Source organism: Heptranchias perlo, chromosome 40 (genome assembly GCF_035084215.1).
Source record: "Heptranchias perlo isolate sHepPer1 chromosome 40, sHepPer1.hap1, whole genome shotgun sequence".
Classification (NCBI taxonomy): domain Eukaryota; kingdom Metazoa; phylum Chordata; class Chondrichthyes; order Hexanchiformes; family Hexanchidae; genus Heptranchias; species Heptranchias perlo.
In genome coordinates, this window is record NC_090364.1 from 3,535,015 (window position 1) to 3,558,913 (window position 23,899).

At 46.3% G+C, this 23,899-nt stretch overlaps 1 protein-coding gene across 2 annotated transcripts in view; it reads left to right on the plus strand.

The window, feature by feature from the left end:
- Positions 1-802: 802 nt before the first annotated feature.
- scaf1 (SR-related CTD-associated factor 1) overlaps positions 803-23,899 on the plus strand; it is a 42,997-nt gene continuing 19,900 nt past the window's right edge. Inside the window, exons 1-7 of one of the 2 annotated variants that reach the window (XM_067974357.1) lie at positions 803-910; positions 1,694-2,078; positions 11,760-11,877; positions 16,959-17,080; positions 18,173-18,248; positions 20,901-21,028; positions 21,490-21,626. In XM_067974357.1, the coding sequence (XP_067830458.1) occupies positions 11,784-11,877; positions 16,959-17,080; positions 18,173-18,248; positions 20,901-21,028; positions 21,490-21,626 (557 nt within the window). In that variant the 5' untranslated portion in view covers positions 803-910; positions 1,694-2,078; positions 11,760-11,783. The remainder of the gene's footprint in view (positions 911-1,693; positions 2,079-11,759; positions 11,878-16,958; positions 17,081-18,172; positions 18,249-20,900; positions 21,029-21,489; positions 21,627-23,899) is intronic. The other variant, XM_067974356.1, reaches the window with a different exon arrangement.

A 23,899-nucleotide genomic window follows, 5' to 3' on the forward strand; every position in this document is an offset into this window, starting at 1 on the left:
AAGCTCTTAAAATTGTCCTTAGGTGCACTGGCACTAGTAGGCACGTTTTAAAAGTTTCTTCGCATCAAAAAAATATTTTAATTTACTAATAAACTGACTAGTGTACATCCATGAAACTATTAAATGGTTCAGTACAGTTTTATAAAAGTCATTTTTCAGTGATTTGAAATCAGGTTCTCACAGGTGGAAGACCGGACGTGTTTATCGAACATTTCTTCGTGATAAACCCATTTTCAACTGTATTAATAAAACTGCACCTGTTTACCACTTCTTAATGCATCAAGGAATACTCTTTAATGGAAAAAGAGCGATTATGTTATAATACACGTCCCGATTACGCTATTTCATGGACGATTTTATATTTGTGTTTATGCAAATGAATTTTAGCAGAAACTTGAACTGTAAATTAGCCAGCGCGCTTTGGGCGCAATTTCCCGTCTGCGGAAACTCGACAACTTTCAGCTTGCCCAACTTTGGCCTTCCCCTTTAAGAAACAGCGCAACGGCTTCGTGAATCTCCGTCACGCTTCGGCAATCCCGCCCCTCCTCTTCGGCCATCACCGTGACCGTTCGGCAATCTCCGTGCCTCTCCGTCCTCTCATCGTCCTTCCCCGCTTCCGCTCGGCTCCCCCTCCCTGCTGGTGCCGGTCCCCCGGCTCGCCGTGCATCCTGGGAATTGCAGTCTTTCTGCCCGCCCCTGCGCCCTTCGCTTCCATGGCAACAGCCGCCGGAGCAAAACTACAACTCCCGGCGCGCCCGGCGGCGTCCGCGCCTGCGCGCTGCGCGGGCGAGCGGACAGTGCATTGTGGTAAGATGGTGGCTGCTCCATTGTTCAGCTGTGTGTTTGCAAGAGAAAAAAATCCCCTGAAAGCGTCCAGTGGAGGAAATAAGGCCTGAAATTCATATGTAAGGTAATATTAAACCCATCTGTGCAAAAATTAATGGGAATGGCGGGATTTTAGGGATTTGGAGTTTTGACTGTAATGGATTGAGAATATATTAATCACAGTGGGAGCAGAGCACCAGGGCATTATTGGGTATCTCTAGTCAGGGGAGCCAGTCTATTGCAGTACACAGCATTTGAGGACATTTTAAACCGTGGGAACTGCCCCTGCTGATTTCTCCCTCCTGTTCCCCCCCTCCTCCCTCCGCCCCCCCCCCCCCCCCCCTTGGATGATTTGTGAACCACGATCATCGAGATCCAACTTTGAAAAAATGGGCATCGACCCCCACCTACGGGCACCGTGAGGCCCCCCTTCCCACCGTATCGCTCAGCGGTTCACGGTATCGTCGCTCCGTTTCACGACGAGCGGAGTGACTTGAACGCGCCCCCACCGTGTCGTCACCCGCGACCCTCTCTGGAGAGTTGTCAACTCCCTTTCGAGCGAGCTAAATTTAATTCCATAATTGTATATATTTTTTTTGTTTAGGGAAAAAAAGTTTTTAACAATTTTCATGTTTCTTTTTGGAGAATTGTGAATTATGGGACCTGTCCTAGGTCAGTGAGATTTTATATAAATGTCAAAAATATTAAAGAATATATATGGATAGCTTGATTGATGCAATTGCAGTAACTTCGTACATCAGTTGACATGTATCTGGCAGAATGGAACACTGATGCTTGCGACCGATCTAAAGTGTAGTTTTGTTCTTTCTCCTTTCAATTTTTTGTGCATTTTCTGCTGGTCGAAAAGAGGGATGTCAAAGGCCGGGGAAATGGAACATTTTTCTATTTCAGACACCCAGTGTCAGCATCAAGCACCCCCAGCACAGTTAGATGCAGAGTTCTTTGCCCCAACAAGGAGCTTCAGCCCAAAACTCAGGAGGAGTATCCTTTACTGTGTGATATTTCCCGTAACAGCTATCCTGTGGCCTCATTGAATGATTGGACCACTCGGCAGGCAGTTGTGTGCTGTGGGGCCATATCTACTAAGGACTGGATTGAGACTGCCCAAACTCATTTCATTAAGGATTTTTATAGCCGTCAGACTGTCATCATATCAGTCTTGATTAGATTGGAACCAGGTCCCAGTTGTCTAATCCACTGAACTGGACTTCCAGTAGTGATATTTTTAAAGAGTAAGTGATTTAAAGAAAGAAAAGCGACTTATCACAGATTCTGTACCACTCCAGGTGTGTGACTCTTGCGGGCGTCATTTGGGCGATTTTAGACTTCCCGCTTGTTGTGCACAGCGAGCTGTTAATATCCACATAAGCCTCCCTTCTTGCTCTGCTGTCAGGCTCATGACCACTGGCTATGTTGCTGTGTTGTTAGCTAACAGGAGATTGCACTGCTCACCGCGGGAGCAGCAGAATTTTGTTTTCTCCTTCTTGCAGGCCCCCCCCCAAGTAGCCATTCATCACGTGTGAAACTGTGGAGTAAATATCGGAAAGCTAGCCCAATCCGGTCTTCAACCGATACACATGTTTTCCAGTCGGATTCACTGGATAGCGATTGGAAGTGGGATTGTGTCGAATGGTACTGTAATGGTTGTGGTGCTAGACTAGCAGCCCATAGATCATGTGTTCAAATCCCATCCTGGCAAATTCTGAAATTGAATTTGATAAATCTGGTAATTTGTGGGCCGGCACCAGGGAAGAAAAAGACCAGGAAAGCTGCCAGATTGTCATGAAAACCCACATTGTTCTCGAATATCCTCAGGAAGGCAACCTTCCACCCCTATCTGGTCTGGCCTACATGTGCGAGGGGAGGAACTACAGTGTTTGTAGTGTCCTGCAGTTCTGAGGCACACTGTCTAGTAGCCCATGTGACAATGGCCCAAACGCAGCGTATGGTGGATGATGAGCCTAAGTACCAGGCAAGCATTGAACCAGAGGCAGTGAGACAATACGACCTTAACTGATCGGGAATATCTGGTTTGACAACAACAACTTGCATTTATATAACTCCTTTAACGCAGTAAAATGTCTCAAGATGCTTCATAGGAACATTATCAAACAAAATTCGACACCGAGCCACATAAGGAGATATTAGGACAGGTGACCAAAAGCTTAGTCAAAGAGGTAGGTTTTAAGGAGCGTCTTAAAGGAGGAGAGAGCGGCGGAGAGGTTTAGGGAGGGAATTCCAGAGCTTAGGGCCCAGGCAGCTGAAGGCTCGGCCGCCAATGGTGGAGCGATGAAAATCGGGGATGTGCAGGAGGCCAGAATTGGAGGAGCGCGGAGAGCTCGTAGGGCTGGAGGATGTTGTAGAGATAGGGAGCAGGGAGGTCATGGAGGGATTTGAAAATGAGAATGAGAGTTTTAAAATCGAGAAGTTGCCGGACCGGGCGCCAATGTAGGTCAGTGAGCACAGGAGTGATGGGTGAACGGGACTTGGTGCGAGTTAGGATACGGGCAGCAGAGTTTTGGATGAGCTCAAGATAATGGAGGGTGGAAGGTGGGAGGCCGGCCAGGAGAGCATTGGAATAGTCAACTCTGGAGGTAACAGAGGCATGGATGAGGTTTTCAGCAGCGTGATGAGCTGAGGTGGGAGACAGGTGATGTTACGGAGGTGGAAGTAGACGGCCATGATGATGGAGCGGATATGTGGTCGGAAGCTCACTTCAAGGTCAAATAGGACGCCAAGGCTGCGAATGGTCTGGTTCAGCCTCAGACAGTGGCCAAGGAGAGGGATGGAGTTGGTGGGTAGGGAACGGAGTTTATGGTGGGGACCAAAGACAATGGCTTCGGTCTTCCCAGGATTTTGCAATAAATATTCCAATGCAGAACCTGAGCAACCTGCTGAGCCAAAAAGAAACAATCTTTGGTGTTTTGCTTTAGTAGTACAAACCAGAAGTTTCCTGAGTTTGATCCACTCCAGTCTGTGCTGAGTTAGTTGATCTCAACTTGAGAGAAACCTCGGGGGGGGTGTTGGTGGTAGTGGGGGGGAGGCGTTTCCTACATTCCAACAGTGACTACGCTTCAAAAATACTTCACTGGCTGTAAAGCGCTTTGGGACGTCCTGAGTTTGTGAAAGGCAATGCACGTCCTTTTTTCTTTACATTAAATTTAAATCCTTCCCATTAATTTTCATCTGATTCTAACCGATCTTGATGTTCTGATTTAGGATTTATCCACCAATTGAGTAACAGCATTGAGAACGCCCTTTCCAAACCTCCCGACCCACCAAATTCAAACAGGACAAACCAGCGAGACAGAAATATAAGCACAAATAGGACTGCGTTGCCTCAGCATCGAGGGGCGGATTGGAGAGCTTGTGATTAGCGTGTCCCTGTGGGGCTGCAATGTGGACCCCTCTCATCTTGTCTCATTATTAAAAAAAAAATTGACCACTTGGGCTAGATAACCAGTGGGCAGACGGCAGCTATTGAACTATACCCTCCAACTGCCTTCAGGATGGATGGGGAGAAGATTGACCCCTTTCTAAGGCACTGTTGGCCGAGGGAATGACCAAGTGTGCTGTTCTCATAACCCGGAGAAGCTTTACAGAGCACCAAGTGGTTTTCTTGTATATAAAATAAAGAAGCTTTCTTCCTGGTCACCGTAGAGATTGAGCTTCGAAATGGAGACTCGTCGCATTGTCTTTACTTCCCACTGTATTCCTTTCTGCCTAAAATCAACAGGCTTCTCCGAAAATTCTTCTTCCTGATTCACCTCATCTTTGCTCCTGCTCCTCCCAACCTTGATGGTGTTCTGCACTATGGGCCTTGGATGTTGGGTTTCTTAAAATAAACAGAAGAGGAGAGTGAATTCATCGCCAAACAATAAACAATTAAAAGCAGCGACTCCATCCCAACCAAGTGATGTTTCATGTCCTAACCAGCCAGTTTGTTCCAATTTCTTAAAGCAGCCTGGCACCTTTTCAAATTGACTTAACCCACTGCAAGTTCCTGGGTCTTGGCTTAAAATAAGGTACAGTTCTCCAGCACTTCACTCAAGTGGCCATTCTTGCACGTGCGAACCCAGACACTGAGTGTTGGCAAGCTATTCCACTGCTGACGGCATCACATGCATGCCAACTTCCATGTACAGGCACTTTTCCAAGAAGGGTCACTGGGCAGTCTTCAGGAACGGGTGCTGTGACTGATAGTTTTTTCCCCCCCCCCTAAACAACAGGTGCGGGGAGAAAGCCTACTGTCACCCCAATTGAGAGCTAACGCAGAGCATCTGGATGTTTTTTCCCCCAAGTTGATCAGAGTCCTTTGCTGGTTCTTCTTAAAGCTTACCATTTGTAACTGGGTTTGTACATCGCGCTGAAACTTTTTCATTACTTTTATACTGTGATATTATTTAATGTTGCTGTACTTCTCTCCCTTAGATCTAATTGATATGATGTCAGGTTGTACTTGGAGTGGATAGGGGGATGGGCCAGTTAGAAACTGTGAGGTACTGATGAATGACTGAGCCACTATGGAAATCGTTCGAGCACCGTTACAGGCCATGTGTTGTCAGGGTACTTGCAGTGAAGCTGACAGTGAAGATTTGGTTCCCCCCCTCCTCTCCTGTAGACTCTGACTTGTGCTGGGCTGTGGTTCCCTGGAAGGTGACCGCTCTCTAATGACCTTGCTGCAGTGGCCATTCTTCATGTGTGAGGCCCAGACCAAGAGTGTCGGCAGACTATTCAACCACTGGGAGCATCGTAGCGGAGACCCATCCAGCCTGCACCCAATACCCACACATGCACGGCTACCAGCAGGTGGTCATTAGATAGTAGCTAGAAGCTGGAGCCCTGGCTGATTCTCCTCCCCCGGCCCCTTCCCCCCACACCCTGCTCGGGCCAACTGTAGCTGCAGCCCAAGCGAGGGCGGCTAACTCAGCACTGACCAAACCTGGGATCTTCCTGATCTCTGTTGATCAGTAACACGCCAAGCGGTGCAATTAACAAGTCGGGGGGGTGGGGGGGTGAGCCCATGTAGCTGTGTCGATTGGTGATGTTGCTGTTTACTTTGAACTGCGCTCATGTTACCGGACTTAACCATTGTGATCAAAGTATGGGGCAGGAATAGCAGCCTATGCTCTTACTGAGCCAGGTCTATCTTGCTGGGTCAGAGCATCACTGCTGTGCCAAAGAATGGCACAGTCAATGCTGCTCGCACCCTGTCCAAATATGAACTGCCCCACCTCGTGCTGCAGCCATGCACTTTCTCATTGGAAGGGGAAATCAGAGGGAAAGGTGACTGCAAGCTGCTGAAGTCCATCTGCCAGGTGGAGTTGGCAGAGGCCTCGGAGTGGATTCCCAGTGGGCTGTGCTCCCTGTTCCCCCACCAGTGGGGGTGACATGTGCTGCAGGGGCATTGTGAAGAGTGATGGGGAGGAAATACAACAAGGACATGGCATTTTTACTCAACAAAAAAAGCTAAAGCTGCTATTCAGGTATAGTCAAGTCGCAGGATCTTGCTGAAAGCTGACAGGCCACCCTATCCAGATTGATAAAGCAGTGGACCCATGTGTAAAGACTCTTGGTGCACTGAGAGTAACTAGTTTTAAGCAGTAAGCTTTGATTGTGAATGTCTCGGGCTCAGCAACTCTTGATCAGATTATTTGTACTTGCGTGTGAGTTTTTATTTTTAATCTTGTAACTTTTGTTTCTCCCATATTCTCCTGTCCTCTAGAGGGTGCTGACTCCACAGGTAGGAAGGAAGGAACATAGGAACAGGAGGAGGCCATTCAGCCCCTCGAGCCTGTTCCGCCATTCAATTTGATCATGGCTGATCTGTACCTTAACTCTCATGTACCCGCCTTGGTTCCGTAACCCTTAATACCCTTGCCTAGCAAAAATGTATAGGAACAGATGGGAGCAAGGCTGTGATACCTCAGCCTACTAAACAGTTTCCATCTGTGAGCTTAAGCAGCTATTTGACTTATGGGGAGCACCACAACCTAGCCTGATCCTTCCCTCACCAGACATCCACACATGCACTTTTCTGGCTGATCTTTTATTCTTTCCCTAGCCCAATAGCACTGAGGCCAATTGCAGTTGCTGAATTGCTACCCCAGCTGAAACTAGCTCACTTGGCGTCGACCAAACTAGTGACCTTCCTGATCCGTGTGTCTCAGCACCACACCATTTACTTAATGGCCAGCCATCAGGGGACCCCACTTGTGATTGCTATCTTTTTTTGAAAGGGGATCCGATCTGAAGACCCCGGACTGGTTCTCCTCTCGTGGACTTGTTATGTGCATGAAGCACACCACATTCTTGGTCACACAATTGTTACCATTTACAGAAGTCATGAAATTTAGTTTCACTAAAATAGCTGTTTACGTCCACACACAGCTTCCTTTCTAGATTTCAAACAGGTAGTTGCTGACAGGCCCCCGACTGATATAACCTGTTGCTTTGAGACTAATTGGTCCCACAATAGTGCCACCCCTTCACTGTATGACTGAACCCACTATAATAAAGTATAGTACAGCCCTGTCACAGTGAATGACTGACCCCATGTCGGTGCAGCCCTGTCACTGTGTGACTGACCCCATGTCGGTGCAGCCCTGTCACTGTGTGACTGACCCCATGTCGGTGCAGCCCTGTCACTCTGCGACAGACTGACCCCATGTCGGTGCAGCCCTGTCACTGCGCGACAGACTGACCCCATGTCGGTGCAGCCCTGTCACTGTGTGACTGACCCCATGTCGGTGCAGCCCTGTCACTCTGCGACGGACTGACCCCATGTCGGTGCAGCCCTGTCACTCTGCGACGGACTGACCCCATGTCGGTGCAGCCCTGTCACTCTGCGACGGACTGACCCCATGTCGGTGCAGCGCTGTTACTGTGTGACTGAACCTACAGTGGTACAGTCCTGTCACTGTGTGAGGTATATTTTACTCCTTTGTACTTTGATTGATTAAGGAGTGTATTAGATTTTTATTCCTAGTAATACTGCCCCTGAACCACTGGTAAATAGCTTCTGAAAATGCTTCAGTTCACTGATACGCTCATTATGTGTGATAATGCCAGAGAGGAGAGGTATGTATTGTGCATGACAACCCTGTCAGAACTTAGAATTTCCCTGTTACATAAGTATGGAGCTCACCCTTAGTACTACAATCCCTCCCCCCATAGCCAAAGATTGAGGCTGGTTTATCCCAAAAAGTTAGATGGGTAAGTTCCCGATCCTGGCTCCTAACTTTTTATGATACACCTGAGGCTAAACTTAGTGACTCCTCCAGCAACTTGACTTGGTTGGGCCCTAAGGCGAATGGTCAGTGATCTATGTAACTACGCTACCCAGACTTCAATGAGAAGCGTTTTTCTGTTGTCGAGAAACAGTATGAAGGGCTGAGTCCCATAGAGCAAGTTGCCAGCAAGATTGCGAAGAGTAGGAGCGAAGGCAAGCTGAAAGGTTAAGCGACGCCAAGCTTGGGTTTTAAATGGCTGTAGGAGGAAGGGAAGACCGAGGGAGGTAAGGAGCGTCACAGTTTTGAAGTCCTGGGTAAGATTGAAGTTCGAGTAGGTGACGGGGTGATCGGTCCTGATTCCAACACAGTGAGACGTTAACAGTGCAGAACCGTGGGCAGGGATTTTTCCACTTCCGTAAGTTCTCGAAGCCCCCCTCCCCCAACCATATTACACTGCTCACTGAGGAATGAGGAATAAGCAATGGATGCGGAAAGTAGAAGACGCTGATGGTTGTGTAGTCAATGTCACAGAAAAGGAAAGCTTTATCATTTGTAGCAGGGCCGATGGTGTCACTAGGATCTCCTGGTGGCTGGTGTGGGGGGTGAAAATGTCATGTTATTTCAGTACAATTGTAACTTGAGTTCCGTAAAGCTAAGATGAAGTAGGAAAGGAAAACTTGCATTTATGTAGCGCCTATCACCACCTCAAGGACGTCCCAATGCCCTTCACAGACATTAAAGTACTTTTGAAGTGTAGTCAATTTTGTAATGTAGGTACAGGTTGTTGCATTTCTGTCACTGGAATGGTAGCGATGGGAGCAAGAGAAGGAAGAAAATTAAGGACATTGCATGAGAAGTGTGTAGGATAAATTCAATTTTTCCTATAATGTTTGGATTACAATGTACTAAATAAGCAGAATGACAACTCGGGCAGTGCAGTAAATCCTTGTTTAGATTTGCCTCCTATCATCTGTTGCCTCCATTTTTTGGAACTTCAAATAAAAATTGTTCTCGGGGTGTGGGCGTCGCTGGCAAGGCTGGCACTTATTGCATGTCCCGAGTTGCCCCTTGAGAAGGTGGTGGTGAGCCGCTGCAGTCCGTGTGGTGAAGGTGCTCCCACAGTGCCGTTAGGTAGGGAGTCCTAGCATTTTGACCCAGTGATGATGAAACTTGAAGGTGTTGCAAATAACTCAGGACATCCCAAAGCGCCTCACAGCCAATAAAGTACTTTTGTAGTCACTGTTGTAATGTAAGGAAACAAATATGAAGCGACTGCATTTGGAAATTTGAGTCAAATTTTTGGTGTTAGGAACATCTCGGATGGTCTAGCTTTGACTGCACTGGTCATGCCACACCTTACGTACTTTATCCCATTCTGGTCATTGAGACACAAAGAAAGCATTCAGAAACTGGAGGTGGCAACAAGAAGAGGCTTACAGATCTGGGTGTTTTGAGTTAGGATTTACCCACCAACGAGGCAAGCCCTTTCCAAACCTATAAATGCACAACATTTTAATAGGGCAAACAAGTGAAAAAGTCAGAGGCATAAGTTCTGAGGAAAGGCTGGAGAAACTTGGGCTGCTCAGCGTCGAAAGAAGATAATTGAGAGGGACCGATACAGGTTTATAAAATATGAAACGCTATAGGAAAGGCAATCTGGAGCATGACCTTGAGGTAAATCTTGAAAGTAGGACAGAGCGGGGAGAGACACATGTTCAAACTACTGAAAGGTTAATTCAGGACAGGTGTCAGGAATTTCTTCACACTAAGTGTGATTAATACGTGGCTTCCAGATGTAGCGGAGGCAGAAATCTCAGTCATTTAAGAGACGGTTGGATACTACAATAGTTGGGGGGGAGGGGAGTAGGCTTTTCTAGATGGGCCAAATAGCCTTCCTTATCTGTCTTGTGATTGTGAAAGGATGATGTCATGTGAGCGCAAATTCCGACATTGCGGCTTTTATTAAGAAAATGCCGTCCATTGACCACATTATTGATAGGGCGCAGGGTTGTATATTTGTCTTGCACGATTTATGTTGCTCTCGCTGAGCTAAATTGACCATTTAGGTCCAGTTAGGATGGGGATAAGCAAATGTGCAGCCCAAGTAGCCCCTGAGCTCAGGCAATCTGGCTCTCAAAGCCCAGGCAACTCAGAAAGAAAAAACTCGCATTTATATAGCACCTTTCACCACCTCAGGACGTCCCAAAGCACTTTACAGCCAATGAAGTATTTTTTAAAGGGTAGTCCCTGTTGTAATGTAGGGAAACGCAGCAGCCAATTTGCACACAGCAAGATCCCACAAACAGCAATGTGATAAATGACCAATTAAATTGTTTTAGGTGTTGGTCGAGGGATAAACATTGGCCAGGCACCAGGAGAACTCCCCTGCTCTTTTTTGAAATAGTGCCATAGGATCTTATACATTCACCTGTGAGGGCAGACGGGACCTCGGTTTAACATCTCGTCCAAAAGAAAGCACCTCAGCACTGCACTGGGATACTGAGTCATATTTGCCCGTATATTTCTATCTCTACGGCTTGTCCCTGTCTGAATTGTGAGCCTGGATGTTTGGAAAGGCCTGTTCTTAGCGCTGTCGCCTCATTGGTGGATAAATCCTAAATCAGAACACCAAGATCTGTTGGTATCAGCAACTTGAGATAAGTGCAAATTAATGGGAACATGGGTTTGAACTTTACACATGGTCCCTGTAGAGAAAAAGCAGGGACATCTCTGAAGTTAGGGTACCTGTATTCATCACTCCTTACTGCTTTCTAGCAATTGTGAGTGGCAGCAAATGGCCACTGCAGCAGTACAGAGCTGAATGTGTATTGAGGGCCTCTACATTGCACAGTCAAGTAGTGCAGTAGTATATTTCCTAAGTAAATGCAACTGCCCACCATTTATCTGGGGTTAAACAACGTTGCTGCAGGATTTCAGTAAAGACCACTGATTGCCGTTTGAATTCTCCCCATGTATGAATCATGCAAAACCAGCAGTATAGATTTCGTCCATCCAAAATTGGGTTGTGTGTGGAATCATTTGAGCTGTTTAACAATAGGGTGAAGTACTGGTGGTGATAATGGGTGGGAGCAATTTGAGGCAACAAATTCTGAGTTACACACAAGAAGCATATTGGCGCATCATTAAAAGTTTATCGGATTAAATTTTTTTCCTGTAACATATAACAGGCATGGATCTATTGGGCCGAATGGCCTGTGTCTGTGCTGTACATTCTATGTAGTAAGATATCTATGATGTATTAAAATCTTGGGTACAGTGTGCACTTTCTTTTAAGTATCTCACTTCCTGTTACATTTTTGCCCTCACACTTCAGATGTCACATTTTAGCGTATCCTCTGACTCATAGTGAGCAATGCCTTTGGAGATCTGATATCACACTTTTTTTTACAGATGCAATACAGTCTTAAAATGCTGGGTGCTTCTGAGCTGCAGTCTGAAACTGGCACGCATTTTCCAATCTGTGTAGTCCAGACAGCAATGAAACTGATTGATCCGAGCCTGTATTTACTTAACAATTAGACTTTGTTGCCTTAAAGGAACATGGCCGGTCCTTAGCAGTAGTTAATACCTCTATATTACACTGTATAACGCTCCTGTCCATATTAACCAACCTGTCATCCTTTCAGCTGCTTACTTATCAGTTGTCTCTCATTTCTGTAGCGGTTCCTCTCCTGATCCGGAATTATGGAAGAAGATGAAAACCAGGATCCACAGCAGAACGAGACTTCAGGGGATGAATCGGGATTGGATCAGTGCACTGAATCGCACAGGGACAGAGGTACCGTAATATTGCAATGCAATCTTTTCATTTATTTCTCCTTTTTCTGCCAATTTTCTCCCCTGCCCTCCCGAAGGTGCTAATTCTACCAACACCAGTATCCCTCTGGTTCCTCACCCAAGTGAGAATTCTTCATGTCTGAGTTTAGATAGTTAGTGTCAGCAGGCTAGTTGACCATGGATGTGGAGGTGTCAGGGGATGGTGGGTAGGAATATAGGAACAGGAGGAAGCCATTCTGTCCCTTGAGCCTGTTCCACCATTCAGTTGGGTATTCTGCGGCGAGTGACTCCCCTCCTGAATCCTCAAAGCCTTTCCACCATCTACAAGACACAAGTCAGGAATGTGATGGAATACTCTCCACTTGCCTGGATGAGTGCAGCTCCAACAACACTCGAGAAGCTCGACACCATCCAGGACAAAGCAGCCCGCTTGATTGCCACCCCATCCACCACCCTAAACATTCACTCCCTTCACCGCTGGCGCACAGTGGCTGCAGTGTGTACCATCCACAGGATGCACTGCAGCAACTCGCCAAGGCTTCTTCGACAGCACCTCCCAAACCCACGACCTCTACCACCTAGAAGGACAAGGGCAGCAGACACATGAGAACACCACCATCTGCACGTCCCTCCAAGTCACACACCATCCCGACTTGGAAATATATCAGCCGTTCCTTCATCGTCGCTGGGTCAAAATCTTGGAACTCCCTTCCTAACAGCACTGTGGGAGAACCTTCATCACACGGGCTGCAGCGGTTCAAGAAGGCGGCTCACCACCACCTTCTCAAGGGCAATTAGAAATGGGCAATAAATGCTGGCCTTGCCAGCGATGCCCACATCCCATGAACGAATAAAAAAAAAATTAGATGATGGCTGACCTGCATCTTGCCTCCGTTCATCCACCTTGGTTCCACATCCATTAATATCCTTACCTAACAAAAATCGATCAATCTCAGTCTTGAAATTTTCAATTGACCCCCAACCTCAACAGCTTTTTGGGGGACAGTGCTTCAGATTTCCATTACACTTTGTGTGAAGAAGTGCTTCCTGACATCACCCCTGAATGGCCTAGCTCTAATTTTAAGGTAACAAATTCCACATTCTCCCCACTCTCTGAGTAAAGAAGTTTCTCCTGAATTCCTTATTGGATTTATTAGTGACTATCTTATATTTATGGCCCCTTGTTTTGGACTTCCCCACAAGTGGAAACATCATCTTCTACATCTACCCTTTCGAACCCCTTCATAATTTTAAAGATCTCTATCAGGTCACCTCTCAGTTTTCTCTCTTCTAATGACAAGAGCCCCAGCCTGTTCAGTGTTTCCTGATAGTTGAAAGCCTGACAAGTGTGTATAGCGCAGGCTGCCCGCAATGCTCGCTCAGTAGCGAAAACGGGCAAAAATGTGCCCAAATGATAGTGCAAAGCAATTGTACAATTCAGTTTTCGTTCCCCATATAGCCTCGGCTAAATGTAACTTAACCCAGCTATACATGTGTCTGAAAATGCAGAAATTGTACCAGTTTCACTGGGCAACTCCTTACACTCACACAGTTACTTATTAAAACACACGTGCGCCAACAGTAAATTCAGATGCTTGTTGATTCCCCTGGGATCCCTCTCCTTGACTCACTGTCGCCCATTGGGAAAGAGGTCTGCCAGATACTGGGTGAGATTTATTTTAAGAGTGTATTAGTGAGATCCCCTGATGGTTTAATGCAAGGGTGTCCGAGCTCTTTGTGTTTGCGGACAATGTACGTGCATATTGTGGGGCCTTGGGGCCACGTACAAAGTTTAAATCCCTGTTCCTGTTAATCTGCAGGTCTCCCAACAGTGCCTAGAATATGGAACTCACTACCACGTGGAGTGGTTGAGGCGACTAGCATAGATGCATTTAAGGGGAAGCTGGATAAGTACATAAGGGAGAAAGGATTAGAAGGATATACTGATAGGGTTCGATGAAGTAGGGTGGGAAGAGGCTCGTGTGTAACATAAATGGCGGCATAGACCAGTTGGGCTGAATGGCCTGTTTCTGGGCTGTAAATTCTATGTAATGCAGTTCTATGTAAAGGACAGCCCTTTCCAAACCTCCAGGCCCATAAAATCCAAACAGGACAAACCAACGCAATATAAGTGCAAATAGGGTTGAGTTACCTGGGCTTTGAGGGCTGGATTGCCCGGTCCCAGTGGCTGCACATGGGACACTTCTGACTTAGTGGGTAAATGCCATACAGACTAGACGGTTCGATTCTGTCTGTGCTGAGCTAGCTGATTTCAGCTGGGCTAGCGTTTGAGTACCACAATTGGCTTCAGCACCCCTGGGCTAGGGAGAGGGGGAGAAAAAATCAGCAGGTGTTCCTGGTCCTGATTTTGTTTTTTTTTGAAAAGTTGTTAGTTTTCTATATTGGGCAGGCCAGTGGGGAAATACTCGATGGTGGATGTGCAGTAGTGATCCAGGACCACATGGTGTCAGTGTTTGGTGGCAGGACAAGGTAAAACTGCAGTAGCAGTCCGTGTGATTCTTAACTGGGTTTGCTTTGGTGCTGCACAGTGACTGGGTACTGTAGCAGGTTAGATACTTGATGGACCTGCGTTCAAATCCAGCCCAGATCGATGGGATGGGATGGGATGGGATGGAATCTCCCTCGTTTGTTGGCTGCAAGATTCTTGTGTGAAATGAGTTGGGTCTTGATGCACCTTCTGCTAGGCATTGGCCCATAGCACAAAACTGTCCCTAAGTTAGCGCCTGCCTGTCGCTACTCTGACCAACTGCTACTGCCCCTTTCCTTTGGCTCCACCATTGGTCCTTCTTACCCTCGCTGGCCTGAATGTAAGACCCAGCTGTTCCCCATTTTTGCCTTTGCGAAGCTCGTTCTTATTTTTTTAACAGCTCAAAATCTCAACAATCTACAAAAGCCCAAATCCACCCAAGACTTGAATACTACAGTTCTGATGAAAGGTCATCGACCTGAAACGTTAACTCTGTTTCTCTCTCTCTCTCTCTCTCTCTCTCTCTCTCTCTCGCTCTCTCCACGGATACTGCCTGACCTGCTGAGTGTTTCCTGCATTTTCTGTTCTTATTTCAGATTTGCAGTATTTTCCTTTTGTTTTATTGAATACTAGAGAGGCTCTTTTAGCATCTCTCTCTCTCTTTGGATGGGATGCATGTTGTCTGATGGGTGATTCCTGTCTCACCTCTACCCTCTCTTCATTCCTCGTTCTCTTGTCATTCTATTTTATCAAAGTACCATGGTCAGTCCAATTCTGAACTTTCCTCTCTCTTCTTTCTAAGCTCCAGATATGTCGTACCATATGCTCTTCCTCCTCCCTATATCCTCACTGTGTTGAAATCAAGACATACCACACAGCCTTCAATGTTCTTATCCTTTCCCAGAACAAGGTAGAACTCCTCACCTCCCTCAGTCTTCCCTTCCTGCTACAGTTTCATTAAATCTTTAGATTTTTACAATCCGCACTTGGCATCAGCTAGCCACTATTTCCTGATTCACCTCATCTCTTCTGCTCTTTTCAACTTTGACACTGTCCTGCCCTATAAACCTTGGTCCTTCACCTAGGTTTCTCAATAGAAAGGGGGAAAAATTGGTAGTGTCACTCAGAGAAAGCACAACAACAATAAGTTGCATTTATATAGCGCCTTTAACATAATAAAACCTCACAGGATGACTAGTGAAGGAAATGGAAAACTGCCACACTGATACAGTATGAGGCATTCCTCTGAGAACGGGGCAGAGTAGAGGGAGCTTTACAATGCATCTAACCATGATATAACTGACCTGGGAATGCTGAAAGTGCTGGGGAAATGATCTATCATCCCCTGCCTTGCTGAGCCCACTAAAAGGCTTTTTAAAAACTCTGATCGTGCCAAAGAGACTCTTGCTGTGTAATCTCATTTGACCTCTGTGACTACTTTCTTTCATCCTTCCCTTAAATTTTATTGCCAGGCTGAGAGGACAGACAAGGAAACTGCTATGAGGCATCTGTTAACGGTGCCTGTCAGACAGACGTTGGGACCTGCGTGAGCTGGCCTACCGGAACAATTCTTTCCTCGCTCTATTCTGAAGCATGTAGACTGGCACACTTCACATGGGGACGTATGCTCACCGACCATGGGGTGCTGCACCATTAGATAGTCCCACTGAATTAACCATTAAACTCCAGGAAAACACTTGTGACTGTGGACCAACTGACTCACACTCTGAAAATAAGTACAAATATTACAGGAATAAAGCTACTTAAACTTCAGGAATAGTTTTACTATTGTAATATATTAACTATAAAATGATAGAGATTACAAATAATATTTAAACACCTGTACCCCCATGCTCGCTGACCAACATTGGCTCCCAGTCCAGCAACGCTTCAATTTTAAAACTCTCATCCTTGTTTTCAAATCCTTGTGTGGCCTCGCCCCTCCCTATCTCTGTAACCTCCTCCAGCCCCACAACCCTCCGAGATCTCTGCGCTCCTCCAAATCTGGCCTTTTGCGCATCCCCGATTTTCATCGCTCCATCATTGGAGGCCGGGCCTTCAGTTGCCTAAACCCTAAGCTCTGGAATTCCCTCCCTAAGTCTCTCTACCTTGCTCTCCTCCTTTATGACACTCCTTAAAATTTATCTCTTTGACCAAGCTTTTGGTCATCTGACCTAATATCTCATGTGGCTCAGTGTCAAATTTTGTTTGATAATCGCTCCTGTGAAGTGCCTTGGGATGTTTTACTACGTTAAAGGCGCTATATAAATGCAAGTTGTTGTATGTTCTGCTGTTGTTTATTCTCCTATGTTCTCTCTCCTCGTGTCTTTTTTAAACTTTAAATTTATTCTATTCCCTCCCCCCACCTAATCTAACATATCTTTTCAAACCTTCTTCCTCTTAAAAAGATTGCCCTGAACTGTTCTTGCTTCCCTACCTTCCTCTACAAACCACCGATTTGTTATTAGACCTGTTTTAAATGAGGATAATAAAGAAGGACGTCTCTTTAAAAGCTGTTGCAAGGTGACCATTGCCAGGTTCCGCCTCTGCTGGGTATTATTTTAAAAGCTCTGCTTTCTTTCTGTATTTTGCAGGTGCTGAACAGGTCCGGTTGATCCTACAGCCACTGGGGAGGAGCCCGCACAGTAAACAGGCCGAGTGCAACACTTCCACACAAGCTAACTGCAGCACCTCACCGTGTGCGCAGCAAGTTAAGGTAACGTTTAGTGCTGTAATGCTTTGCAGCTGGCACAGGACAGATGTTTCGGGGTTCCCCTGCTGTCTGTCGGTCAATTTACTGAGTAAGCAGCGAGCTGCAGGTCTGATAATTCAGTCTCTGGTTTGTGCGCAGTTAGCCATTCTCAGCCCAGGAGATTAAAGTTGGACTATGGCACTATTTTGAAGAAGAGCAGGGCAGTTCTCCCCAGTGTCCTGGCCAATATTTATCCCTCAATTAACATCGCTAAAACAACTTATCTGGACATTAATCTCATTGCTGTTTGCTGGACTACAGTGTCAGGTGTCACGTTGTCAGTGTTGGCTCAGTGGGTAGCACTCTGGCCTGAGTCAGAAGGTTGTAGGTTCCAGCCCCACTCCAAAGACTTGAGCACAAAATCTAGGCTGACACTTCCAGTGCAGTACTGAGGGAGTGCTTTAATGTCGGAGGTGCATTAAAGGACCTGCTTAGCCTTTCACAACCTGAGAACGTCCCAAAGTGCTTTACAGCCAATGAAGTACTTTTTGAAGTGTAGTCACTGTTGTAATGTAGGAAACACCGCAGCCAATTTGCACACAGCAAGATCCTTCAAACAGCAATGAGATAATGACCAGATAATCTGTTTTAGTGATGTTGGTTAAGGGATAAATATTGGCCAGGACGTCGGTGAGAACTCCCCTGCTTTTCTTCAAAATAGTGCCATGGGATCTTTTACATCCATCCGAAAGAAGGCACCTCTGACATTAAAGCACTCCCTCAGTACTGCACTGGGAGTGTTTGCTTAGGTTTTGTGCTCAAGTCTCTGGAGCGGGGCTGGAACCTACAACCTTCTGACTCAGGCCAGAGTGCTACCCACTGAGCCAACGCTGACAGTGTGACACCTAACATACCACCTTGTGTTGCCAATCAACGGTAGCATTGCCATGCTTGAAGTAACTATTATACAAGACCCTGTGACACAGAGTGGGTTGGAGGTGAGAGTGTTACCCACTGAGCCATGGCTGAGTGACAGAATGGGTTAGGGACGAGTGCGAATGAGCTGACACCATCATACCAGCCTGCGCTAAACAAAAACTCTGATTTATTCCCCAGAACACCCTGCAGCACTTAAGAGATATGAATGCGACCACTCGACAACCAAACGACTGTGGGAAGACATGTCAGCGAGGTACGTGTCACTGTCACTGTTCACATAGTGCAAATGAGCACGCGTGACGGGAAAATCCACACCCGTGATCAGATCGGCGGGGGGATTATTATTATTTCACACTAGTGGATCTCCCATGACTTTACCCGTGGAAAGTTAGGAGAAAGAAACAGTTGGGGGAATCCAGAACAGTGGGGTTGCGCATAATCTTAAAATAAGAGCTAGACCAGTTAGGAGTGAAATCAGGAAGCACTTTTTCCACACGAAGGGTAGTGGAAATCTGGAACCCTCTCCTCCCGCCCCCCCCAAAGATCCATGGATGCTGGGGGTCAGTTGAAATTTTCAAGAGTTGAGATTGATAGATTTGTGTTAGGTAAGGGTACAAAGGGGCATAGAGAAAAGGAAATGGAGTTGATGTACAGATCAGCCATGATCTAATAGAATGGCAGAACAGGCTCGATGGGCTGAATGGCCTCCTCCTGTTCCTGTGTAGAGTGAGTTTGCCTCAGTGTATTCGTGATGCTGTAGGAACAGGTGTGGGGACCTGCAGCTGATGAAACTCCATCTAGTGGTAGACTTGTGCAGTTGCAGACATCGCTGTCACAGAATGGTGATGCCCAGATAAGGAATGAGTGATATGCACAACATTTAATTTATTGTCGATATAGATATTGGCACCAGAACGCTATAGGAAAAACCAGTACGTTTTAATTTGTTGGTACACATTGTGTGCTAATTATTATTTACCATCTCAAGTTGCACCTGCTGTTAGCACTGCCAGTGACAGATTTGTACCCACCAGTACTTTACCCTGTTAATCGATGTCTGGAGGGACAAAGTCCACATTTGTAATGCTGGGCGCTGTCTACTAGACATGGTGTGAAAACCAATCATTATTCTTCAATGAAATCCAAGTCGCAGCACAGCAGGGGTGTTGCAGAGTCGTGTGTTGGTTTATTAAAGGTCCATGATAAAAATACACGCAAATACATACGTCCACACTACACCGTGCAGGCCTGGAGTCTAGGGCAGAGATGTGTTCTGCAGCTGTAACAAAATCAGGGGTCCCGATAATGTTGCAAATGGCCTTAAATATGAGCCTTTATTAAGCCGCGTGGGGTCCATCTGAGAGCTGGCCATTGTAGGTCGGATTGGTGGTGCATTTCTTCGCCCAAAATTCCCTCCCTATCCTGAAGGCACTGGCTCTTGCAGTACAGTTTCACTAGCATCAGCCGCCCGACAGTACCTTACTCCTGTGGCCACTGTAAGTGGCAGCGAGCTCACAGCCGAACCCAATGCTGCTGTCATCTGACATGTCGTTGCCCCTTCTAGACCAGAGGCACTCGAGAGGAATGGGGACTTGGACAGGAGTCAGAAGAGCAGGGATGTAGGTTTGGGGGAGGTTGTAGAGTCCGGTGGAATGAGGCCATGGAAAGATTTGTGGACCATGACTTTGATTTGAACGTGCTGGGATCAGGGAGCGTTTAGAGGCCAGCAAGGAGAGGGGCGATGGGCGAGTGGAATAGGATCTGGGCAATCCTAAAAGCCTAAACCAGAAACCTAGCATATGAGCTTCCTAGATTCCATCCCCTTTCCAGTTTGCTTGCTCATGCTGAATCTCTCAGCCCGTCACCTCAGTGTTTGACCCCAAGGTTTGAATTTCACATTCGGTCTATTGGCAGGACACCTTACTTTTACCTCCGTTACTCCCTCCCCCAGCGCTGTGGCCCTAACTAAAACCAGCTAGTTCATTACAGACCAGGAATCAAAACTGGCCCTCTCTATCCACCAGGCCTTTAGTACGTTTAATAGGTACCAACAGCCACAACAAAAAAGAGGGGAGTCAACACTTTTTTTCAAACAAATTGGCACAAAATTTTCCATTTGAAATTTCAGTGGAAGATTGAAAGTCAGAGTATGTGCCGAGTCATCTGTAAAGAATGCCTTTGGTGAATAGCGGTGATTAATTAATCAGGGTTACTGCTTCCAATCTCTATCCAGTGACTCTGGTTGGAAAGTGCAGGTGTGCGGACGTTGAGGACGGGATTGGGTTCAGCTGTGAAGCCACCCACGGTTGATTGGGCCCACCACAGTCATTGTCTAGGGTCATACGTGAATAACAGCCACTTGGGTGAGGTGGCAGGGGGAAGACAGCACTGGTGGAACCTCACTCCAGCGGCAAACATTAAGGGGAGAATATTGAAGAAGGGGGTTAAAAAAAAATTGCTTCCTTTTCATTATGTGGAGAGACTTAGAGAAGCTGGGATTGTTCTCCTTAGAGCAGAGAAGGGTAAGGGGAGAATTAATAGAGGCTTTGATAGAGTAGATAAGGAGAACCTGTTTCCACTGGCAGTAGGGTCGGTAACCAGAGGACACAGATTTAAAATAATTGGCAAAAAAGCCAGAGAGGGAGATGAGAATTTTTCTTTTACGCAGCGAGTTGTTACGATCTGAAATGCGCTGCGTGAAAGGGCGGTGGAAGCAAATTCAAGAATGACTTTCGAAAGGGAATTGGATCTTTCCTTTAAAAGGGAAAAATTTGCAGGGCTATAAGGAAAGAGCAGGGGAGTGGGACTAGTTGGATAGCTCTTTCAAAGAGCCGGCACAGGCACGATGGGCCGAACGGCCTCCTTCTGCGCTGTATGATTCTATTTGTGGCCCTTCTTCCCCCAGACTCCAGGAAGCAGAAACAGATTAGAAGAAGGAAGACGTGCACACCAATGGGATCAAATGCCATCACAAGGAGCTCCCCAGAGATTGCGGTGGCCAGTCTTCACGGTACAGCTGGAAGTGGGAACCCGGTAAGATTTCAGAAACAGACCTTTTGATGATTAGTTGCAGTCGATTGAATCCTCCTCTCCTGTCACCTTCTGGGAGCGTAGGAATTGCTAGATGATAAAAGACCACGGTCCACCTCGTTCGCCTTCTACCATCCGACATAATATGATGATAATGGAATTGTTGACTAATCAAGCTATCAGTTAGTATCCAGCAGACTCAGACATGAGGCGAGGAAAATCCCAGTGGTGGAGAGCTTTGGGAACCATAGGCACAAAGTTACCTGTTCCTCCCGAGCATTGTTACACTTACCGCATGTCATGTCGCAAATTACTCACATACTGTATCTCAAAATGTTATTTTCTGAAATAAATCTATCTAATATGCGTTTAAGTGAATCAATACTAACTGCTTCCACCGTCTCCCTGGGGAGCCTGTGCCATAGATTGACCTCCTGTGCTTTTAATTTTTTTTTCTTTTGAAGGAGAAGGAAGTGGTGTCTGTCTTACTGTCCCATCTCACCAGTGCGCTGCAACATATTGGATCCACCTATGGCGCCACTCTCCAAACGCGTCTGAGTCCAGAGCCCGAACCTGTTGCGGATCTGGGTGCCTCTTATTTGTAAGGATAACTTCTTTTCTGCCTCTATTGTTCGGTTACATGTCGCTGCCTCCTTCCCTCCCCTCCCTCCCTCACAAGTGTATTTCAGTCTTGATCAGCTAAAGAAGAAAGAAAGAACTTGCATTTCTATAGCCCCTTTCACGACCTCGGGACGTCCCAAAGCGTTTTACAGCCAATGAGGTAGTTTTGCATTGCAGTCGCTGTTGTAATGTAGAATCATAGAAAGGTTACAGCATGGAAGGAGGCCATTATGCCCATCGAGTCCGTGCCGGCTCTATGCAAGAGCAATCCACCTAGTCCCACTCCCCCGCCCTATCCCCGTAGCCCTGCATATTTTTTCCTTTCAAGTACTTATCCAGTTCCCTTTTGAAGGCCACGATTGAATCTGCCTTCACCACCCCCTCGGGCAGTGCATTCCAGATCCTAACCACTCGCTGTGTGAAAAAGTTTTTCCTCATGTCACCTTTGGTTCTTTTGCCAATCACCTTAAATCTATGTCCTCTGGTTCTTGACCCTTCCGCCAATGGAAACAGTTTCTCTCTATCTACTCTGTCGAGACCCTTCATGATTTTAAATTCCTCTATCAAACCTCCTCTCAATCTTCTCTGTTCCAAGGCGAACAACCCCAGCTTCTCCAGTCTATCCATGTAACTAAAGTCCCTCATCCATGGAATCATTCTAGTAAATCTTTTCTGCACCCTCTCTAAGGCCTTCACATCTTTCCTAAAGTGCGGTGCCCAGAACTGGACACAATACTCCAGTTGTGGTCAGACCAGTATTTTATAAAGACTCATCATGACTTCCTTGCTTTTGTACTCTGTGCCTCTATTTATAAATGTGGAGATGCTGGTGATGGACTGGGGTGGACAAATGTAAGGAATCTTACAACACCAGGTTATAGTCCAACAATTTTATTTTAAAATCACAAGCTTTCGGAGATTATCCCCTTCGTCTGGTGAATCTCCGAAAGCTTGTGATTTTAAAATAAAATTGTTGGACTATAACCTGGTGTTGTAAGATTCCTTACATCTATTTATAAAGCCCAGGATCCCGTATGTTTTTTTAACCGCTTTCTCAACCTGCCCTGCCATCTTCAACAGTTTGTGCACATACACCCCCAGATCTCTCTGTTCCTGTACCCCTTTTAGAATTGAACCCTCTAGTTTATATTGCCTCGCCTCGTTCTTCCTACCGAAATGTATCACTTCGCACCTCTCTGCTTTAAATTTCATCTGCCTCGTGTCTGCTTCTTTCACCAGCCTGTCTATATCCTCTTGAAGTCTATCACTATACTCCTCACTGTTCACTACACTTCCAAGTTTTGTGTCTTCTGCAAATTTTGAAATTGTGCCCTGTACACACAAGTCCAAGTCATTGATATATATCAAGAAAAGCCGTGGTCCTAGTACCGACCCCTGGGGAACACCACTGTACAGCTCCCTCCAACCCGAAAAACAACCGTTTATCACTACTCTGCTTCCTGTTACTTAGCCAATTTTGTATCCATGCTGCCACTGCCCCCTTTATTCCATGGGCTTCAATCTTGATGACAAGCCTATTATGCGGCACTTTATCAAACGCCTTTTGAAAGTCCATATAAGCCGCATTGCCCTCATCTACCCTCTCTGTTACCCCATCAAAGAACTCTATCGAGTTAGTTAAACACCATTTGCCATTAACAAATCTGTGCTGGCTTTCCCTAATCAATACACACTTGTCCAAGTAACTGCTAATTCTGTCCCAGATTATGGTTTCTAAAAGTTTCCCCACCACTGAGGTTAAACTGACTGGCCTGTAGTTGCTGGGTTTATCCTTACACCCTTTTTTGAATAAGGGTGTAACATTTGCAATTCTCCAGTCCTCTGGCACCACCCCCGTATCTAAGGATGTTTGGAAGATTATGGCCAGTACCTTCGCAATTTCCATCCTTAATTCCCTCGGCAACCTCGGATGCTTCCCATCTGGACCAGGTGACTTATCTACTTTAAGTACAGCTAGCTTTTCTAGTACCTCCTCTTTATCGATTTTTAGCCCATCCAGTATATCTCAACTACATCCTCCTTTACTGAGACTCTGGCAGCATCTTCTTCTTTGGTAAAGACAGATGCAAAGTACTCATTTAGTACCTTGGCCATGCCTTCTGCCTTCATTAGTAGATCTCCTTTTTAGTCCCTGATCGCGCCCCCCCCTCCTCTTACTACCCATTTAATGTTTACTTGCCTATGGAAAACTTTTGGATTCCCTTTTATGTTTGCTGCCAGTCTATTCTCATA